A 17,479-nucleotide genomic window follows, 5' to 3' on the forward strand; every position below is an offset into this window, starting at 1 on the left:
CAGACCCTGCCAGGGTCAACTTTTGCCCTCTGCCCATACCTTTAACGCCCTCCCGAACTACCCTCACCCCTTCTCTGGCTTCCAATCAGACAAACCTGCCACTTCCCTTCTCCTCTCCCTTCTCCCCTCCATCCCCAGTTTTTCGACTGGAGAGCTTTGAGAAACAGGACTGGACCACTGGGTACGCCAGGCACAGACAGAACCTGGGAAAGGACAACAAACTAAAACAAGCATGGCTGCGGGGCTGCAGCAGCTCGTGCATCACAGTGGATGCAGGAGTCAGCACACCATCTAATCCCACGTCCTGAGGTCCAGGGAGCTCTGTGATAAGGCCGCTTCCCAAAGCCCGGGACAAGGCTCTCTTTGCATCAAGAGAGTCCCGATAGAAACGTGAGATGCGGTTCTGCCAGTGCTGGGGTGCTGTTTGGGATGAAACTCGAGGCTCTGTGTGCCCTACTTTTGACCAGGGGACAGCAAGCCCTTGTTTTTGAGTTGGGTTGGGGGTCAGGTATCAGGACCGTGAGTAACTGTGTCCAAATGTGTCCCCAGGCGACTGGAAAATGAGAAATGAGAATGAGACCTCATTCTCTCTTTGGAGAGAATGATGGTCAAGTACAAATACAAGTTTCTCTGTCGCCCCTTCACTTCCCAGATTTTGTCTACAGGAGAATAAAGGAACTAGTAGAATACACCTTAAAAGAGTTTTCCAAACTTGGGCCAACAACTGGCCAGCCCAGGAGACTTTTTTAACCAAACTTTTGTGCTGGGCTCTATCCAGGGGTTAACAAACTTTTTCTGCAAAGGGCCAGATAAATATTTTAGGCTTGTGGGCTATATGCTCTCTCTGCTGCAGTTCTTCAACTCTGTACAACTAATTCAATTCTACATTGCAGTGAGAAAGCAGCTACTGAGGATATGAGAATGAATGGGCATGGCTGTGTTTCAGTAAAACTTTATTGACAAAAACAGATTATGGGCCATAGTCTGCCTGCCTCTGTTCTACACCAACAGTTCTCAATCTTGGCTGTACAAGATCCTTTTTGACCCACGTCCTAGAGAAAAGGAAATAAAAACAAAAATAAACAAATGGGACCTAATGAAACTTAAAAGCTTTTGCACAGCAAAGGAAACCATAAACAAGATGAAAAGACAAACCTCAGAATGGGAGAAAATATTTGCAAACGAAGCAACTGACAAAGGATATATCTCCAAAATATACAAGCAGCTCATGAAGCTCAATACTGAAAGAAAGAAACAATCCAATCCAAAAATGGGTAGAAGAACTAAATAGACATTTGTCCAAAGAAGATACACAGATGGCCAACAAACACATGAGAGGATGCTCAACATTACTAATCATTAGAGAAATGCAAATCAAAACTACAATGAGGTATCACCTCACACCGGTCAGAATGGCTATCATGAAAAAATCTACAAACAATAAATGCTGGAGAGGGTGTGGAGAAAAGGGAACCCTCTTGCATTGTTGGTGGGAATGTAAACTGATACAGTCACTATGGAGAACAGTATGGAGGTTTCTTAAAAAACTAAAAACAGAACTACCATATGACCCAGCAATCCCACTACTGGGCATATACCCTGAGAAAACCATAATTCAAAAAGAGTCATGTACCACAATGTTCATTGCAGCTCTATTTACAATAGCCAGGACATGGAAGCAGCCCAAGTGTCCATCGACAGAGGAATGGATAAAGAAGATGTGGCACATATATACAATGGAATATTACTCAGCCATAAAAAGAAGCGAAATTGAGCTATTTGTAGTGAGGTGGATGGACTTAGAGACTGTCATACAGAGTGAAGTATGTCAGAAAGAGAAAAACAAATATCGTATGCTAACACATATATATGGAATGTAAAAAATAAAAAATGGTTCTGAAGAATCTAGAGGCAGGACAGGAATAAAGACACAGCCATAGAGAATGGACTTGAGGACACGAGGAGGGGGAAGGGTAAGCTGGGACGAAGTGAGAGAGTGGCATGGACATATATATATACACTACCAAATGTAAAATAGATAGCTAGTGGGAAGCAGCCACATAGCACAGGGAGATCAGCTAGGTGCTTTGTGACCACCTAGAGGGGTGGGATAGGGAGGGTGGGAGGGAGACGCAAGAGGGAGGAGATATGGGGATATATGTATATGTACAACTGATTCACTTTGTTTTAAAGCAGAAACTAACACACCATTGTAAAGCAATTATACTCCAATAAAGATGTTTAAAAAAAAAAATCTTGGCTGTACACCAGAAGCCCTCAGGCTCCCTGGACTACATGCCCCCACCCCTCAGACGGACTTAATTAGTCTGGGGTGCAGTCTGGACATTGGAACTTTCCAAGGCTACCGAGCAATTCTAATGGACAGTCAAGGTTGAGAAAGGGGACTCACCCAACTAATCTTGTTTCAACCTTTTGGGACAACTGGCAAAGCTCAACTTAAATATGCCTGTCACTTTGTGTCCAGGGGACCTACTGCGGTTACCTGATGACAAAGCTGTGTGTGTCAATCTCCTGCCCGCAGCCGCTGTTCAGCAAGACCCCGGAGTTGCCCACGATGGCACAAGTCCCGAAGTGCTTGTTCTTCAGTGGAGAGGTTCTGGGGAGGAGCTCATAGAGGTTCTGGGACACGTTCATTGTGCTGTCTCGGTCGAAGATGTAATGAATAATATCTCCGGGTTTCAGGGTCCCCTTGAGGACAGAAATGTCCTTTTCAGCATCCAAGAACTTTAAGATTTGCTTCCTACGAAAACCAAACACACATGAGGAAAAAGTCTCCCGTTGCTACCTGCCCTTTGCCAACCCGGCTTTTCCTCTCCTTGGTCACCCTGCAGGGCTGACGCAGCCCAGCACACAGGGGCAGCTAGAGGTCAGATGCCCTCCGAGAATCTCTGGTTACACAGTTTTTAAAGTAAAATCTCCAGTTAGGATCCTCACCTTCCTAGGGGCAGGAATAAAACTTCCCTGGTAATTCTGAGAGGATTTCTATCCTTTTTCTGACCACATCTCATCCCGTCTATGTGTTTGACTGGAGAATCTCCAATCTCTGGTTCTGGGCAGAGACTGGCAACACGGCCCAGAGGCCGATCTGGTCCTCCTTCTAGGAGATTGAATACCTGCCCTGGGAAATGACTTCATCAGGACTGAATGTGAGCTCATCATGAAGGGCCCTGGAAGGAAGGGTGACCTGCCATCCTGGTTTGCCTAGGAAAGCATGGTTTTAGACTGAAAGCCTTGTACCCCAGGGACAAACTGTACCTGAGTCTTGGGCAAACCCAGACCATGGTCATCCTATCTCATGCTCCCCTCTCTGAGTGGGATTCAGGGCCACCATCTGACAGGCAGTCCTGAATTAGGACCTGGAAACCGGAATGACAGGGGTCCCTCATTCCTCAGTGGCCAATTTTCTTCCCTGGAAGCCTTCTCTGTGCACAGGGGCCTTCCAGGGGGCGAGTGGGTGTGTGGACGCTGTGAGGTGTGTCAACCACTCCCCGTTTGCGGGACTGCGAACGTGTCCTGCCGTCCGTGCACTGGTCCTTTCTGTGCTGTGTGCTCCCTGGCCCTCCTCACTGCTGGCTTGTTTGGAGTTTGTAACTATTGATACCTCTCTGGTCCCACAGAGCAGCGTTGCTTTGTGCTGTTTCAGAACAAAGGTGATCAAAAGACAGCTCTCTAGGCTTCAGCGTGACTTTTAGGGGGAAAGCTCCAGAATCATCTAGCAAAGCACATAGATGGGATGGGATGTGGTCAGAAAAAGGATAGGAATCCTCTCAGAATCACCAGGGGAGTTTCATTCCTGCCCCCAGGAAGGTGAGGATCCTAACTGGAGGTTTCCCTTTAAAAACTGTGTAAACTGCCCCAAAGGTTTTTAGAAATGATTCAAGTCATCCAGAGAAGGAAATCTGGTACCCAGATCACCTGGAATTAATTTCATTTCCTGCAGCTAGCGAGCCCCCATCTAGAACAGACACAACGATGCTGTTCTCTTCCACCAAGCCCCAGAGGAACAGGACCTTCACACGCTTTGCGAATGTGAGGTTTTGCAAGGTGGCTGCCCCATGGCACAGATGCTAACACTGATCCCTGAGGGCCTGTGTGATCTGAGATGGTCACAACCTGTGGTGTATCCCAGCAGGATGCACATTCAATCATTTGGGGAAGTATAAAGAATTCAGAGGCTCCAGGCTGACGCCTGAGAAATCCTGATTCTGAGTGTGGCCCGGGTCTCAGCACGCTTTCAAAGGCTCTGCAGGGGACTCTCAGGTGGGTCCAGGTTTGGGAGCCTCTGGCGTCACCAAGGGGCACCTAGAATGCTCGACAGGGCACAACGCTCCTGTTCCACTGGTCTTGCCTTATCAATAGTCTGGATCTCGTGCTTTCATGCAGGGGAAACCACTCTTGATGCATAATTTGTATCTCTTGATGGAAAACAGAGATACAACAGAAAACATCGTTTTTATTTATAGTGCTTTACCTGGGATTACACAACTTTACAAACTAATATGGTCTGGACATTGCTGAAACCTTTGCAATTACTTACCCCCAGAGTATTTAAAAGCAAAGAGAGCCCCCAGAAAGCCCACAGATAAACTCCTCTGTGGATGAATTAATTTCCAACTAATTGTGAGAAATTACTACTGATTATTAAACATCATTCCAAATCACTCACAGAATCTTTATTATGAATAATTTTGGTGACTAATTGAAGGAAGATGAAGGAAATCCTTTCCCCCCCTGGGTGAAGGCACATTGTTCCTGCCGAGGTAGCTGTGTGTTTGCAGGATCCCCATGGCGGCCACAGTCTGGTCTTCTCCGAAAGGGGGAAATATCCTTTTCTCTACCCAGTGGTGGGAGAAAGAGTGAGTGGAGATTGAGGTGGGCTTGTGCTGGCAGGAGGATTTCACTCACAGATGGTGTAGTGGGGTGAACAGTGGCCTCCCCAATATATGTTCACCTCCTAACCCTGCAACCTGTGAGGTGCTTTATTTGGAAACAGCGTCTTTGCACATGTATTTAAATTAGGGATCTCGAGATCATCCTGCTTACCCTGACGGGCCCTACATCTAATGACAAGTGTCCTTAGCAGAGATAGGAGAGGGGACACACAGACACAGAGCGAAAGGCCACGTGAAGACAAGGCGGAGACAGGAGTGACATGGCTACACGGCAGGGAAGGCCTGGAGCCAGCAGAAGCTGGAAGGGGCAAGGACAGATTCTCCCCTGGAGCCTTCAGAGGGAGCGCTCGGAATTCTGAGCCCCAGAACTCTAGGGGAATCCATTGCTCTTGTGTGAAATTTGTTACAGCAGTCCGTTTCCTCGGACTGCCTCACAGGGCTGCTGACCAGGGGTGAGTAACGCAGGTGGCAGCTGTTGGGGTGTAAGATGAAGGCCGAGGGCCCAGCCAGGGGCCCTCAGAAGAGGCCTTGAACGAGGGGAGGCAGAACGGTGGTGACAGGAGTCAGCTCCTTCAGATGCTTTCTCAGCGGCTAGGGCTCCAGTCTCACACCTCTCTACTCCCCACACTTTCTCAGGCCCCAAATCCAAGCCTCAAGAAACTGGGGGTAGGGGCATTTTGACGGTGAGCCCACCTGAAGGGGGAAGCTCCCTGCTCTGTATGGTGGCTATGGTCAAGGCTGACCGCCATGCCCCAGCCCCCTGTTCTCAGCTTCCTCTCCATGATGATGGGTTGGGAAGGTGGGGCTGTGATAGGCAAGGCTTTCCCGTCTGGTCCTGGTTACTGCACCGACCTCCTCACCTCCATTCCCTCCTCCTGATGGGTGCTCCAGCAACACAGCACAAACACCAGACTTCAGGCAGCAGCTTGGCATGCCTGGCAAACTCCTAATTATCCTTCAAAACCCATTGCTCCTGGCAAGACTTTCCTGGCCAGCCCTCTTAGCCCCCTTACAAAATGGAGTACTCTCCTCAGTATGATCTATCTCCACCTATTTATATGAGGCAACACCGCCTCATGTGTACATCACACTGCCCTGCTCTATCTTTGTTACATTTGTGCCTCCTGCCAGCATGTCTGATTCATGTCAACGCCCCCGGCTCCCAGCACAATGTCTGCAAGTGAATGGTTGGTTTATACTGACCACTCTTTGCTGCGTCTATCACAGCTCTATCAAAGTCAAGAGGCCAAAGTGCTGACATTGGAATCCCTTCCTTACAGTTCCCCATTCCCGCCACCCAGCAATGTCTGCACTGCTCTGGAAACATCACTCTGCAAAGATCAGGACAAGAGCTGTTCTCTGGCTAAAACAGACCTCTCCCTTTGTGGTTAGGTGTCCCATCAGCTCCTGGGTCACCTGATGCCCAGTTGTAGCTTTTCTTCATGTCATCAGGGAGTGGCTGCCTACTCAAGCCACACGGGCTGTGGGAGGAGACAGCTCTCCAAAGACAAATGGGAGGACCATCGCCGCTGAAAGGGGATGGATGCCAGGCAAGGACTGCTGCTTTGGGGTCCTCTGGGAGAAGCCATCTGTGATCCCCCCCGCCCCTGGCTCTCACTGCTGCTGACCCAAGAGCCTCACTCCCTCCAAACCCAGGACCTCAGCCAGTTGCTCCTGTCACTTCCCCGGCCTGAGTCGCCGCACACATGTGCTGGGCTGCCGGGCTTGCCTGGGGTTTTTATTTCCAATTGATCAGTGAGAGATGAAACCTGCTTCAGCGGGAGGTAAACATTTTATTTGTATCCTGACTTCTTTAGATGATGGAGAGCGGCAATTTGCCAGCTTGTGCCAAAGAAGGCCAAGTCTGTCTCTTGTCCTAGAGGTAATTACCACTACCTGATCCTCAGAGAGAGCGTTTGGTTGTGTCTCCACTTGGCCGAGGCTGGTTGGATGTTGCGCTTAAAGCCTTCATTACTTCTGTCAACAACAGCCGGGGACGAAGAGCCATTTATTACAACTTCAGCTCTGGAAGGGGGAAAAAGAAAGAGGAAGAGGGGAGACATGATCTTTTAGCAAGCCAATGACAAGTCTAACAGTTTTGCTTTTGCACAAGCTTGAATGTAAACTTCTTCGGAGGAGCAAAATTGCAGTTATTACCTGAGAAGGAAAGGAAGTCTATTTATCTTCTAGAATGCACCAACTCTCTCCCTCAGGTATTACCTACATATATTCTGGGAGACAGGAAGGGGGTGATGAACTCTCTTTCTCCCCACCCCCAACCCCTAATGTTTCCTCCCAGTGAAACCTAGCCGTCACTGTCCTAATAGTAATACTTCTTCAAGCCGCTTTTGTGAAACTCCGAAGAGCAGTTGAATTAAGAACCAAGTATCATAAGATGGTTTACAAACTTAATAAAGAGGAAACAAAAACTCACGTTGGGGCAATGGGATGTAGCTTTATCTCATTATCCCTTGTTTGTAAGATGCCACTTCAAACGTCTGTGTAGTTCCAGAGTTATCCTAGCTCTGTTTCTCTCTCCCACTAGATTGTAAACAGGGGAGTTCCCTCACTCATTTCTATATTCCCCAATGGTCTAACATAGCAGCTGCTAAATAAATGTTTGTTGAATTTGAATTTGAATTTGACCTTGGGGGGGGTGCCTGGATGGATGAAGTTGCTGGCTGGCTCTGAATGCCCGGGGCCAATCATAATTCTGGGTGCATACCATCTTTCCACCTGACTCAGGCGTTACAGGACCCGCTTGAATTCAGATGTTTGAAATCTATGCTAGTAGGTTTCTATGAAACTAGGTTACGATTACATCTCAAAAGGCAGTGTAGGAGCCAGCCTGCCTCTGCCGGATGCACACAGATGCATGTGGGTCACATCGCAAGTTCCTTTTGTCTGTGCTGACAGCAGATTCTCTCAGCTAGAATGATAAGTGGATTTCTGATGCCAGATTCTGGAGCTTTAAAGAATTCAAAGCAAACAACGATGTCCTCTGCATTTATCTTGGAACAGCCAAGTTAGAAAAGATGAAATCCTTTTAACAGGTCTAAACCCAACGCTCTATTTTGCTTTTTGTAGGTAGAAAGGAATTTATTTGGGGGTGCACTTTCTCCCCACATACCTCCATTCCCAATATTCCTGACTCCTCTGGCCGATATTACTTGTGTGGGATTCAAAAATATGTAACTTTTGCAGAGAACAGAAAATTCAAGGGTTTTGAGTAAGGTGGATGCATTCCCCCAGCCTGCAGGCTTAAAGGGAAGCTATGAAAGGAAACAAGACCTGACCCTTTGCAATTTTTGCTGTTTTCACGAACAGAAGCAGAGGGTGTAGTGAAAAGATTTCATAAGCTGTGTGACTATGGGCAAATCACTTTATCTCTCTGAGCCTGTTTCCCCATTTATAGAAAGAAGGTATAGAAGAGGAAGATATCTTCTGGATGGGGACTGGGTAGGGTCCAACCATAGCCAGTGGCAAGCCTGAGTTTGTTGGCTTGCAAGGCGTTTGCTCACACTCCTGTATCAAGCTGTCTTCTGGCCAAAGACCGTCATCCGAGGAAACACTCTTAGAATTTAGGGTGTGCCTTCAGTAATCAAGGTTAACATTACTCAATTGACTTCCTAAATATTTTTAAGAGGTCTCAGCAAAGTTCCTGAATGCTCTATTTTCTATCTTTACCTCCTGGACAAGCCATCTACCACAATGAAATTGGGTGAAAGTCCTGATTCCTTTCAGAGTCTCTTTTATTCGGCAAAAATTCAAGTTATGAATAAGCTCATTGGTGGCTCAAGTGCCTCCAAGTGAGTGGGCTCTTTTGCAGAAAGAGACTCTTACTCATCTGAATTTTCTATCTCTGCAGCCTCTAGACCTTGGGCCATTTCACGGGCTCTCCTATCGACAACTCCCCCCGCCCCCCCAAAAGTGATTAGGGAAACGCAAAGCCAAAGTGAAGCGAAACAGATCTCTTTGCTATTTGCTAAGTAAGAAGGGCACCATCCAGCAAAGAGGAGAAGCAGATTAATAGCTGCCTTACAGCAAAAACAAATGAACACAAAATCTAATTTACAAACCTATTAGATTTGCTATGTAAGCTGTTCACAGCTGATCTGATTGTACCTCTGCCTCCAGAATTCCTGCAAGACAAAGGAAATACATTATTTATAAACCCAGCTCTTCTTTGCAAAGCCCTCTTCAGTTGCCAGGAGATCTCACAGCCCGCCTTGGAGGACTACAGAGGGACAATGAAATCTCACCTAGGCCTCTCCAGAAATGGGCAACCTCCTGGCCCAGCCACAAACCCAGGCATTTTCAAGGAAGTAGGCCTCCTAGATCCTCCCCGGCCTCTCACTTGGACATTGTTTCAATTCTCACCAAGGTTTCCACTTGAGGATTTCATTTGAGCTTTGAGACAAACTCCTTTGTCTCCTCTGGTTAAGCCCATAGGCTAGCACGCTTGAACCTGACTAAGCACCTGCTGCAGCATGACTCAGTATTTCCTTTAGCCGGACTCATCCTTTGCCCCTGGTCTTCGCTGGCCGTCACTCACCTGTGGTAAGACGTTGTCCATCACATGATCTCCAAACTTGAGACATCAGAAGTCCAACAGAGGCAGCAAGACTGACTCAACCAGTGCCTCCAACCAAATGTGAGAATGATTTGCTTTTTGGGGGCAGGAAAAATAATATTTAATGGTGTCACTTTACCAGGGAGCAGGAGATGGGTGAGTAATGGGGTCCTTTGCGTCTTCCTCTGGAGGAAAAGGTTTTTGGAGTAAAAGCATTCTAAGGCCCTTTCCAGCCCCACCATCTCTTCAGTTGTCAGATTCCATTCTGGATGGGGGCCATGAAGTTTCACCCTGCTTTGCTAATCACACTGGGCCAAGGGGAGAGATGAATCCATCTGCCCCTGGTACCCAGCCCACTTTGTGCTCTGTGTGTGTTTTTTTAAAAGTTGTACGTGAGACTAATTATTTTTATTAAGTTAAATAGTTTTTTCACCACTGATTTATAGGATATGTGGTTTGAGGAGATATTTCTTCACACTTTTCTCATTTTTTTTTTGGAGAGCTATAATTTTTTTGCGATTTTATTTTAATTTTTGAATTAACTTTTATTGGAGTATAGTTGCTTTACAATGTTGTGTTAGTTTCTACTGTACAGCAAAGTGAATCAGATATATGTATACATATGTCCCCTCTTTTTTGGATTTCCTTCTCATTTAGGTCACCACAGAGCACTGAGTAGAGCTCCCCGTGCTATACAGTAGGTTCTCATTAGTTATCTATTTTATACATAGTATCAATAGTGTATATATGTCAAGCCCAATCTCCCAATTCATCCCACCCCCCTTTGCCCCACCGGTGTCCATACGTTTGTTCTCTACGTCTGTATCTCTATTTCTGCTTTGCAAATAAGATCATCTATCATTTTTTAACATCTATCATTTTTTAAAAGTTCCATCTAGCCTTTCAGTCAAGGTGTTGGCACACTCCAAAGAAATAATTAAAATCACTGCAAAAGCTGTATATTTAAAGAATCCTGTGATTTAATAAGAACTCTTTGGGGGAAGTTAATGCCTAACTCCTCACTGGTTTTAAATCTGGATTTTTCTATCTGCTTTCTTTAGGATTCACATACTTGTAGATATAACATTGTGTGTGTGTGCGCACGCGTGTGTCTTTTCCTGATAGACTGAAATGTCCTTTCAACGTTATTTGGCAACAGGAAATATTCTGCCTCTTAGCTGGATGACCAGGCAACAGGACGTGTGCTATGACTCACCCAGTGCCTCATCTCAGGTCTCCCTTCAGGTCTCAAATTTCATTACACACAGTCTAATTCTTAATTACACAGAGTATCATTGGTTCTTCACATTTAAATCAATGCGTAATATCTCTTTTTTGTCTCTCTTCATTTACCCTTGGGATGGCGGCTTTCTCACACATCTAATCCAAGGGTCTGGGAATACCTGGCCATCTCTGGCCTGTAGCCATAATCTACTTAGGTCAGCGCCCAAGGGCTTTCCTGGGCCCGCTGCTGTCCACATGACACTGACCTTTCACATGTCCTGACCCTGACCCCAGTCCTCAAAATCAGCACTCCTTGGGGGAGGGAAGACTTGCTGGGCCAGATATTAAGTCAAGTAAGTAATTAAAAGTGTGGTCATAGCTCAATACTAATGAAAGGTTATTGGAACAAAAAAGATTGTCTAGAAATGCTGCACATGAGAATTGATGTATGATTTTTAAAAATCATTATCAACGAGAAATTCAATAAATGGTTTGAAGTAGTTGATTAATAATCTGGAGGTGAGTTGGAGAGAAATCATGTAAGTGTTCCCTGACTTATAAATTTCAAGTGGATTTAACTAGTGTTTCTCAGACTTTAGTAATTCTCATATTCCTATCAGCAGTTTGCCATATTTTGTTTATCACCCATACTACTATCTATTAAGTTTTTAAATGGACTCATCTTTTAAAAACTTCTTAACCTACACAACACCATCCGTGAAAATATGGGTTCGATATCATGATTATATACTCATTTGAAAAGAACACAAAATCATTACCACAAAAATATTTACCAATGGAATTCCTAAAATCATCTTACTTATTACCAAGCATACTTATAGCACCTCTGGGGAAGACTGAATTAAACAGTTAAATATTTAAAGAAGGCAACCCATACAAAGTTGGTAAGAAAATGGAAGAGGATATTTATCAAATCTTGATGAGGTGTGAGGAATATATGTGAAGGACTTTTAAAATTCAGAAGTGGAAGAAGAAATCCTAAGAGAAAATATAATTTTAAAAAAACCTTCATAAAAATTTAAAATTCTGCTTATACAAACAGCAAACCTCAACAAACTCTGCTCAGCACCTTTCTTGAAATCTGAGAGGACTCCAGGTGAGGTGAGCACTGCATCTGTGCATCTATCTGGGTTAACGCAACCAGGGGTTTGGAGAGGACTCAATGCTGAGCAACAACTTCCTCCTGCTTTCTCTTCTCCTGCCTCCAGGCCAGGTCCTGGGGAGCATCCAGTCCTGCTGACGTGGGCACCACAAACCATGCACTTTTTCATACCAGTCCTTCCTCTAACTCTGGGTTTCCCCACCTCGGCACTATTGATATTTCAATGTGGGTGTTGGGGGTTGGGCAGCTACCTGTGCATTGTAGGGTGTTCTAGCTGCATCCCTGGCCTCTACCCACTTTATGCCAGGAGCAGCCCTCCCCACACCCCCAAACTGTGACAACTAAAAGTGCCTCCAGACATTGTCAAATGTCCCCTGGGGCAGGGAGGCAAAATGGCCTCCATTTGAGAACCTCTGCTTTGATGTTTGTTTTCTACCTAATGCCTCTGAGAAGATGAATCCCCTCCATCAGCCAACCCATCCCATCACCTTCCTATGCTAAACCCCAAGCCCAACACCTGTGCTTCCCCTCAAAACCATCTTAGTTTTCAATTCTCAGCCACCTTTTCCTTCTCTTCCTAAAGCATTCTATTACAGCATTTGTCACCTTTTCATATTTAATTATTTCATGGAATCACAGATGGGAGACTTGAAAGAAATTTTGTCATTGACATAGTCTAAACTCCTCCTCTTATAGTTGAAGAAACCAAGGTCTAGAGATTGGTTTCTGGTTTCATCTTCCTCAGCTGCTCGCCACACTAGAAGGGAAGCCCCTGGATTGTGTGCATTAACCATGTCTTTTACTTTCTTTATCTGATGCTTTGACATCTGGGACCTTGCTGACTGTGGAGGGACAGCTCCTCTCAGGGTTAGCAAATTCCTAGAGATAGTAAACAACTGGCCTGGGAGTGCACCTTTCAAATACAAATCAACTAATCTAGAGCCCATACCCCTGCCACCTCCCTTAGTGGGATCTTATTCTCTGGGCCACTGTCCACCTGCCATAATCACCTGGAGCTAGGTACCAGACATCTATGCATCTATCTGGTTTAATATAACGAGGGGTTACAGTTGTCCCAGACAGGTAGGACAGCTCCTATGCCCCAGAGTCTGCTGAAGTTATCCAAACTAGCCAATCTTAAGCCTGCTTACCCTGTTTCACCCTTCCTTCCTATGGAAACCACAATAAAGGCTTTTGTCCACAGTTCCCCCTCCCCTCCCTCCTAAGTGATCTGGTGCTACTTCATGTGGCCCTGCATGATGTGGTGTGCCACCCCTCTTGGAATGTGGGAGTATAAACACTACATTTTCAATGGTGGTCATCTCCTGATCTGTTGGCCTGACCATACCTAAATAATAATAAAACCTATATTAAAACAGGGGGACCCTGTTTTGTTCACCTTCCCAGCCTTGCATAGTACTTTGTCGAGCTGGGGCTCAGTGAATCAAATCTAACTTCAGTGCTAAGTGGGACTTTTCTTCCAAAGTCTTCCCTGCAGTTTGCATGCTGTGTTCACACATATTACTTATACCTGTACAAGACACAGTTTCACCTCTCAGATACCCAGAGAATGGGGCAGACTGTCATTCAAAGAAACTCAGGTTGCAGATAATTTGGCTCAAAATGAATCACATGAATTGGCAAGGGATTTTTTTTTCTAATTAGGTTTTGCCTCCATTGTTATTAAAATAAGCTTACATCCCTTGTGATTGGGGAATGCTGATACCTGCTTGGTTGAGTGACAGAGGAAGATGATCAGGTGAGAAAAATTTGCTAAAGATAATTCATCAACTTCTGAAATCATAGAAACAAAGATGCTTAGGTCATCCAAATGAGTAAATATGTGGGAAAGCTCTTTTCACACTATAAAGAACTCTATAAAACAAGGTATAATATTAGTAATAATCCCTGTCCACTTGACCCTGCCCGTTATTCTCAGCCATAGTGAGGATGGAGTCTGATTACTCCAAAGCTCTACATTTTAAGATGTCAGTCTCCTTTCCACCATGAACATAATACTCTTTCCGAGCAGTAAACTAAGACAAAAAATAAAAATAGCCTGTTTAAAAAAATAATAACAGGGACTTCCCTGGCAGTCCAGTGGTTAAGACTTTGCCTTCCAACGCAGCGGGTGCGAGTCCAATCCCTGGTCAGGGAGCTAACAGAAGCAATATTGTAACAAATTCAATAAAGACTTTAAAAGTGGTCCACATCAAAAACATCTTAAAAAAATAATAACATGCATAGTTGGATTTGTTTTCAGTGAAAAGCAATTAGCAAACCTGAAAACTGCATTTCTGTTTAGCCTCTTCATCCAAGCCCAGTTGTTTTATAGGTAAGGTCATGTTTCAGTGTGCTGGGGTCTCATAGCTGTGTTAGAATCTCCCACATCCTTGGTTCCTCACTGAAGAGTCAGGCTCAGTAAATGAACTTTCAAGAGCTGAAAGCTTTAATTAAGTGTGCGGACCCAACTTAAACAGTTGATTAGTCCTGAGAATAAAAGATTAAACTAAAACACAATTCATGAATTTGCAGATGATTCTTCCGTTACAGTTTTGGGAAGATACTGAACGTGTGCTTTCAACTTGTGCATATAAACCACTGGGGGTCCTGCCTGTTGATCCTCCAAGCACACATTATAAGGATGTGGCCCCACAAACACATGGTAGGGAGAAAAGAAGGAAAAGGATGATTTGCAGTCATTCACATGAACAGAGCAAGGGATTCCAACAGGGTTCAAGGGTGTTTTTTTAAAGACTTTTTCTTTTTTGTGGTGAAATATACATAACATAAAATTTCCATGTTATCCCTTTTTAAGTGTACGATTCAGTGGCATCCAATATATTCACAATATTGTGGAGCCATCACCAGCATTTATCTCTAGAATTTTTTCATCACCCCCAACAGAAACTCTATACCCATTAAACAATAATTCCCCAATCCCTGCTCCCCCAACCCCCTAGTACTCTATTCTATCCTATTCTTCTATTTCTGTGAATGTGCCTACTCTAGATATTTTTTGTAAGTGGAATCATACAATATTTGTCCTTTTATGCCTGGCTTCTTTGACTTAATAAAGTATTTCAGGGTTCATCCATGGAGTAGCATGTCGGAAGCCTAGCTTTGGATGTGGCCATTCTCAGGAGCTAGAATATCACAGAGACGGGGGAAGGAAAGTCCCTTCCAAAGTGTTTGTGTCTGGATCATTGAGCACCTGTGATTAGGACAGGAGCAGAAGTCCCACCAGCTGACAAGTGCTTGGGGCTCAAGAGCTCAGGGGCTCTCCTGCCCAGAGCATACTTGGCTAGGAACTTCCTGAAATTATTGCTGGCAAATTGAGCTTTGATGTCCATTTCCTCCTCCATTTGAAGAGCTGGTCGTACTTGGCCAAGTGCTCAGATGGGCAAGGGGGCACCTGCCTTGGTTGGTCCAGTGCAGATCCAGTCACAAGGCTGGCAATGACAGTATCTTCAGTTTCCCTGGCACAGTGAGAAATATGGTGCCCCATCCTTTGGACTGGGCCAGTTTGAACTCCTGAAAAACTCTGTCACAGGGTCTTTTTCATTCATTCTGAGCAGAAGGCAGTTGCACAGGGTCCTTGCCCATAGGCTTGGGAATACTTTTCAGGTTGGTCACTGTGCAACCATCCCCTACCACCTGGGCACCACCTCCACTAGTGGAGAACTTCCAAGCTTTACAGTCATACTGGCCTAAGGCATGTTCAGTGGATGCCACTAGGTAGTCCTTGATGAAGGACTTGTACTCATTCACCAACTCATCAGATTGATGTAATGGCTGGGGTCATCAGGAGACCCAAAGTTCAAGGTCATACTTTCCAAACTCTAAGGGTTAGATGCTGCTGCATCTGTGCCATTCACCAGGCTTTCCCATCACATTCCACAGCAACTCCAAGGCCCTGAATTCTTTAGGATATAAGTTGGCAAACTTTTCCTTAAAGGGCCAGACAGCAAATATTTTAGGCTTTGTGGGCCAAGAGGAAAAATTGAAGATCTTATGCAGATGAAGATACTTAAACAACAAAAGAGAAAACAAATTTCAACAAAGTTCTTATTGATGAAATTAAAAATATAATAATAATGATTGAGTACATTATTTTGGGTAACAGGTCTGTTAATAAGAAGAATGTAATTGTTTTTTGGGGGATGAGACTTTAGTTAACTGAGGTTCAAAGTTAGTGTTCCTGTCATCATGGTAGAAAGGTGGCCTCATTCCTCTATAGAGCCTTCCCTTGCTTCTCTGAAACACTGTTACCTTCCCTCTGGTGAACTCACCGGATTGTGTCACCTGAATCTCCCTTTTGGACTTATACTCTATACACCCTAACAGTGTTGGAGAACTTGTCATATGGGGAAGCAAGTTAAGAGCACAAGCTCTGAGATAAGACTCCCAGTGTCTGCATTCCAGCTGAACTAATCATTAGCTGTGTGATCTTTGACTACTGCTAACCTATCTAGAAGCTTCCATTTGTTTCCTCATCTAAAAAAATGAGTAATAGTATCTACTTCACGGAGTTTTTATAAAGATTAAGTGAGCTAATGAGTGCAGAGATTAAAACAGTGCATGACATATCATAAAGCACTTGGTATTAATGTTATACTTATTTAGATTTTTTTGCAACCCTTTAAAACTGTAAAATCGTCTCAGCTGGAGAGCCACACGATAACAGGTAGCTGCCCTGTGAGGCAGGGTAGGCTTTGACCTGTGAGGTAGGCTTTGACCTGTGAGCCGTGCTTTGCTAATTCCTTCTCTAGGATGTTAGGAGCAAAATGCCCCTCCACAAAGCATCTCTGCCCCATTTCTGATGACATCCTTCTGGTCGAGGTAGGCTTCTGCTGCCCTGAGCACGGCTTTCCTGAAGTCACAGCTCCAACAGTGAGGATCAAAAACTCCTGTACTGTCGTCTTGTTAGCAGCGTGAAAACTACCCTGGATCACAATGAAAGCTGGCACTGGCCAGTCACTTCCGCACTGCCAGCCAGGACTCAGTGTGACGGTACAGGGGGCCCCCTCTCAGCAGCTCCGGCTTTACAGGCAGCAAACGACACTTCTGGTATGATGTTCGCACCAAATTTAGGTTTATTCCCAGTGCCACCCGTGTCTGACACCAGTTTGTTACCCTCCTCCGGGTCCACCCACTCAGCTTCCAGCTCTTCAGGCCAGGTCTAACACCTTCACTGATGTGCTCGACAGTCTTTGAGATGCCTTTTCCTATTCAGCAAGTCTCATCATGGCACTGGAGCTCTTGGACCTCACAGACACTGAAACGCTGCTGGGCATAGAGCTCCGAAGAGACCAGTGTAGGTTTCAGCCTTGACAATGGTGTTTCCATGACAATTGAGACCTCTGGCTTCTGTGGGTGTTGTAGGTGCTAACAGGAGGGTTACAGTAGCAAGCTCATGGGCTTCTGTCTTCTTATGCCCACCTCACTGAATGCTCAGCTCCTTCTGCCATCCTCTCTTCCTTCACGTTAAATATTAGCTTGGTTTGATGTATCCGCTGGCTGCAATTTCAGCAAACTTTTGTTTGGTAATCAGCTTCCATCAGTGTTCAAAAAAGGTACCAGCTCACTCTTGACTCTTCCCTCTGCTCGACCTCAGAAAATATTCGTGAGAACGGAGGGCTTTGA

The 17,479-nt window shown here is 45.1% G+C and overlaps 1 protein-coding gene across 1 annotated transcript in view; it reads right to left on the bottom strand.

Annotated features, from left to right (window-relative positions):
- The window catches only part of ST8SIA2 (ST8 alpha-N-acetyl-neuraminide alpha-2,8-sialyltransferase 2), a 59,810-nt gene that overhangs the window by 16,838 nt on the left and 25,493 nt on the right, over nt 1–17,479 (bottom strand). Inside the window, exons 2-4 of the mRNA XM_067696974.1 lie at nt 8,993–9,055; nt 6,810–6,938; nt 2,504–2,761 (exon numbers count right to left, since the gene is read on the bottom strand). Of these exons, the coding sequence (XP_067553075.1) occupies nt 2,504–2,761; nt 6,810–6,938; nt 8,993–9,055 (450 nt within the window). The remainder of the gene's footprint in view (nt 1–2,503; nt 2,762–6,809; nt 6,939–8,992; nt 9,056–17,479) is intronic.

The sequence above is a fragment of the Pseudorca crassidens genome, chromosome 1 (assembly GCF_039906515.1).
Source record: "Pseudorca crassidens isolate mPseCra1 chromosome 1, mPseCra1.hap1, whole genome shotgun sequence".
Classification (NCBI taxonomy): Eukaryota; Metazoa; Chordata; class Mammalia; order Artiodactyla; family Delphinidae; genus Pseudorca; species Pseudorca crassidens.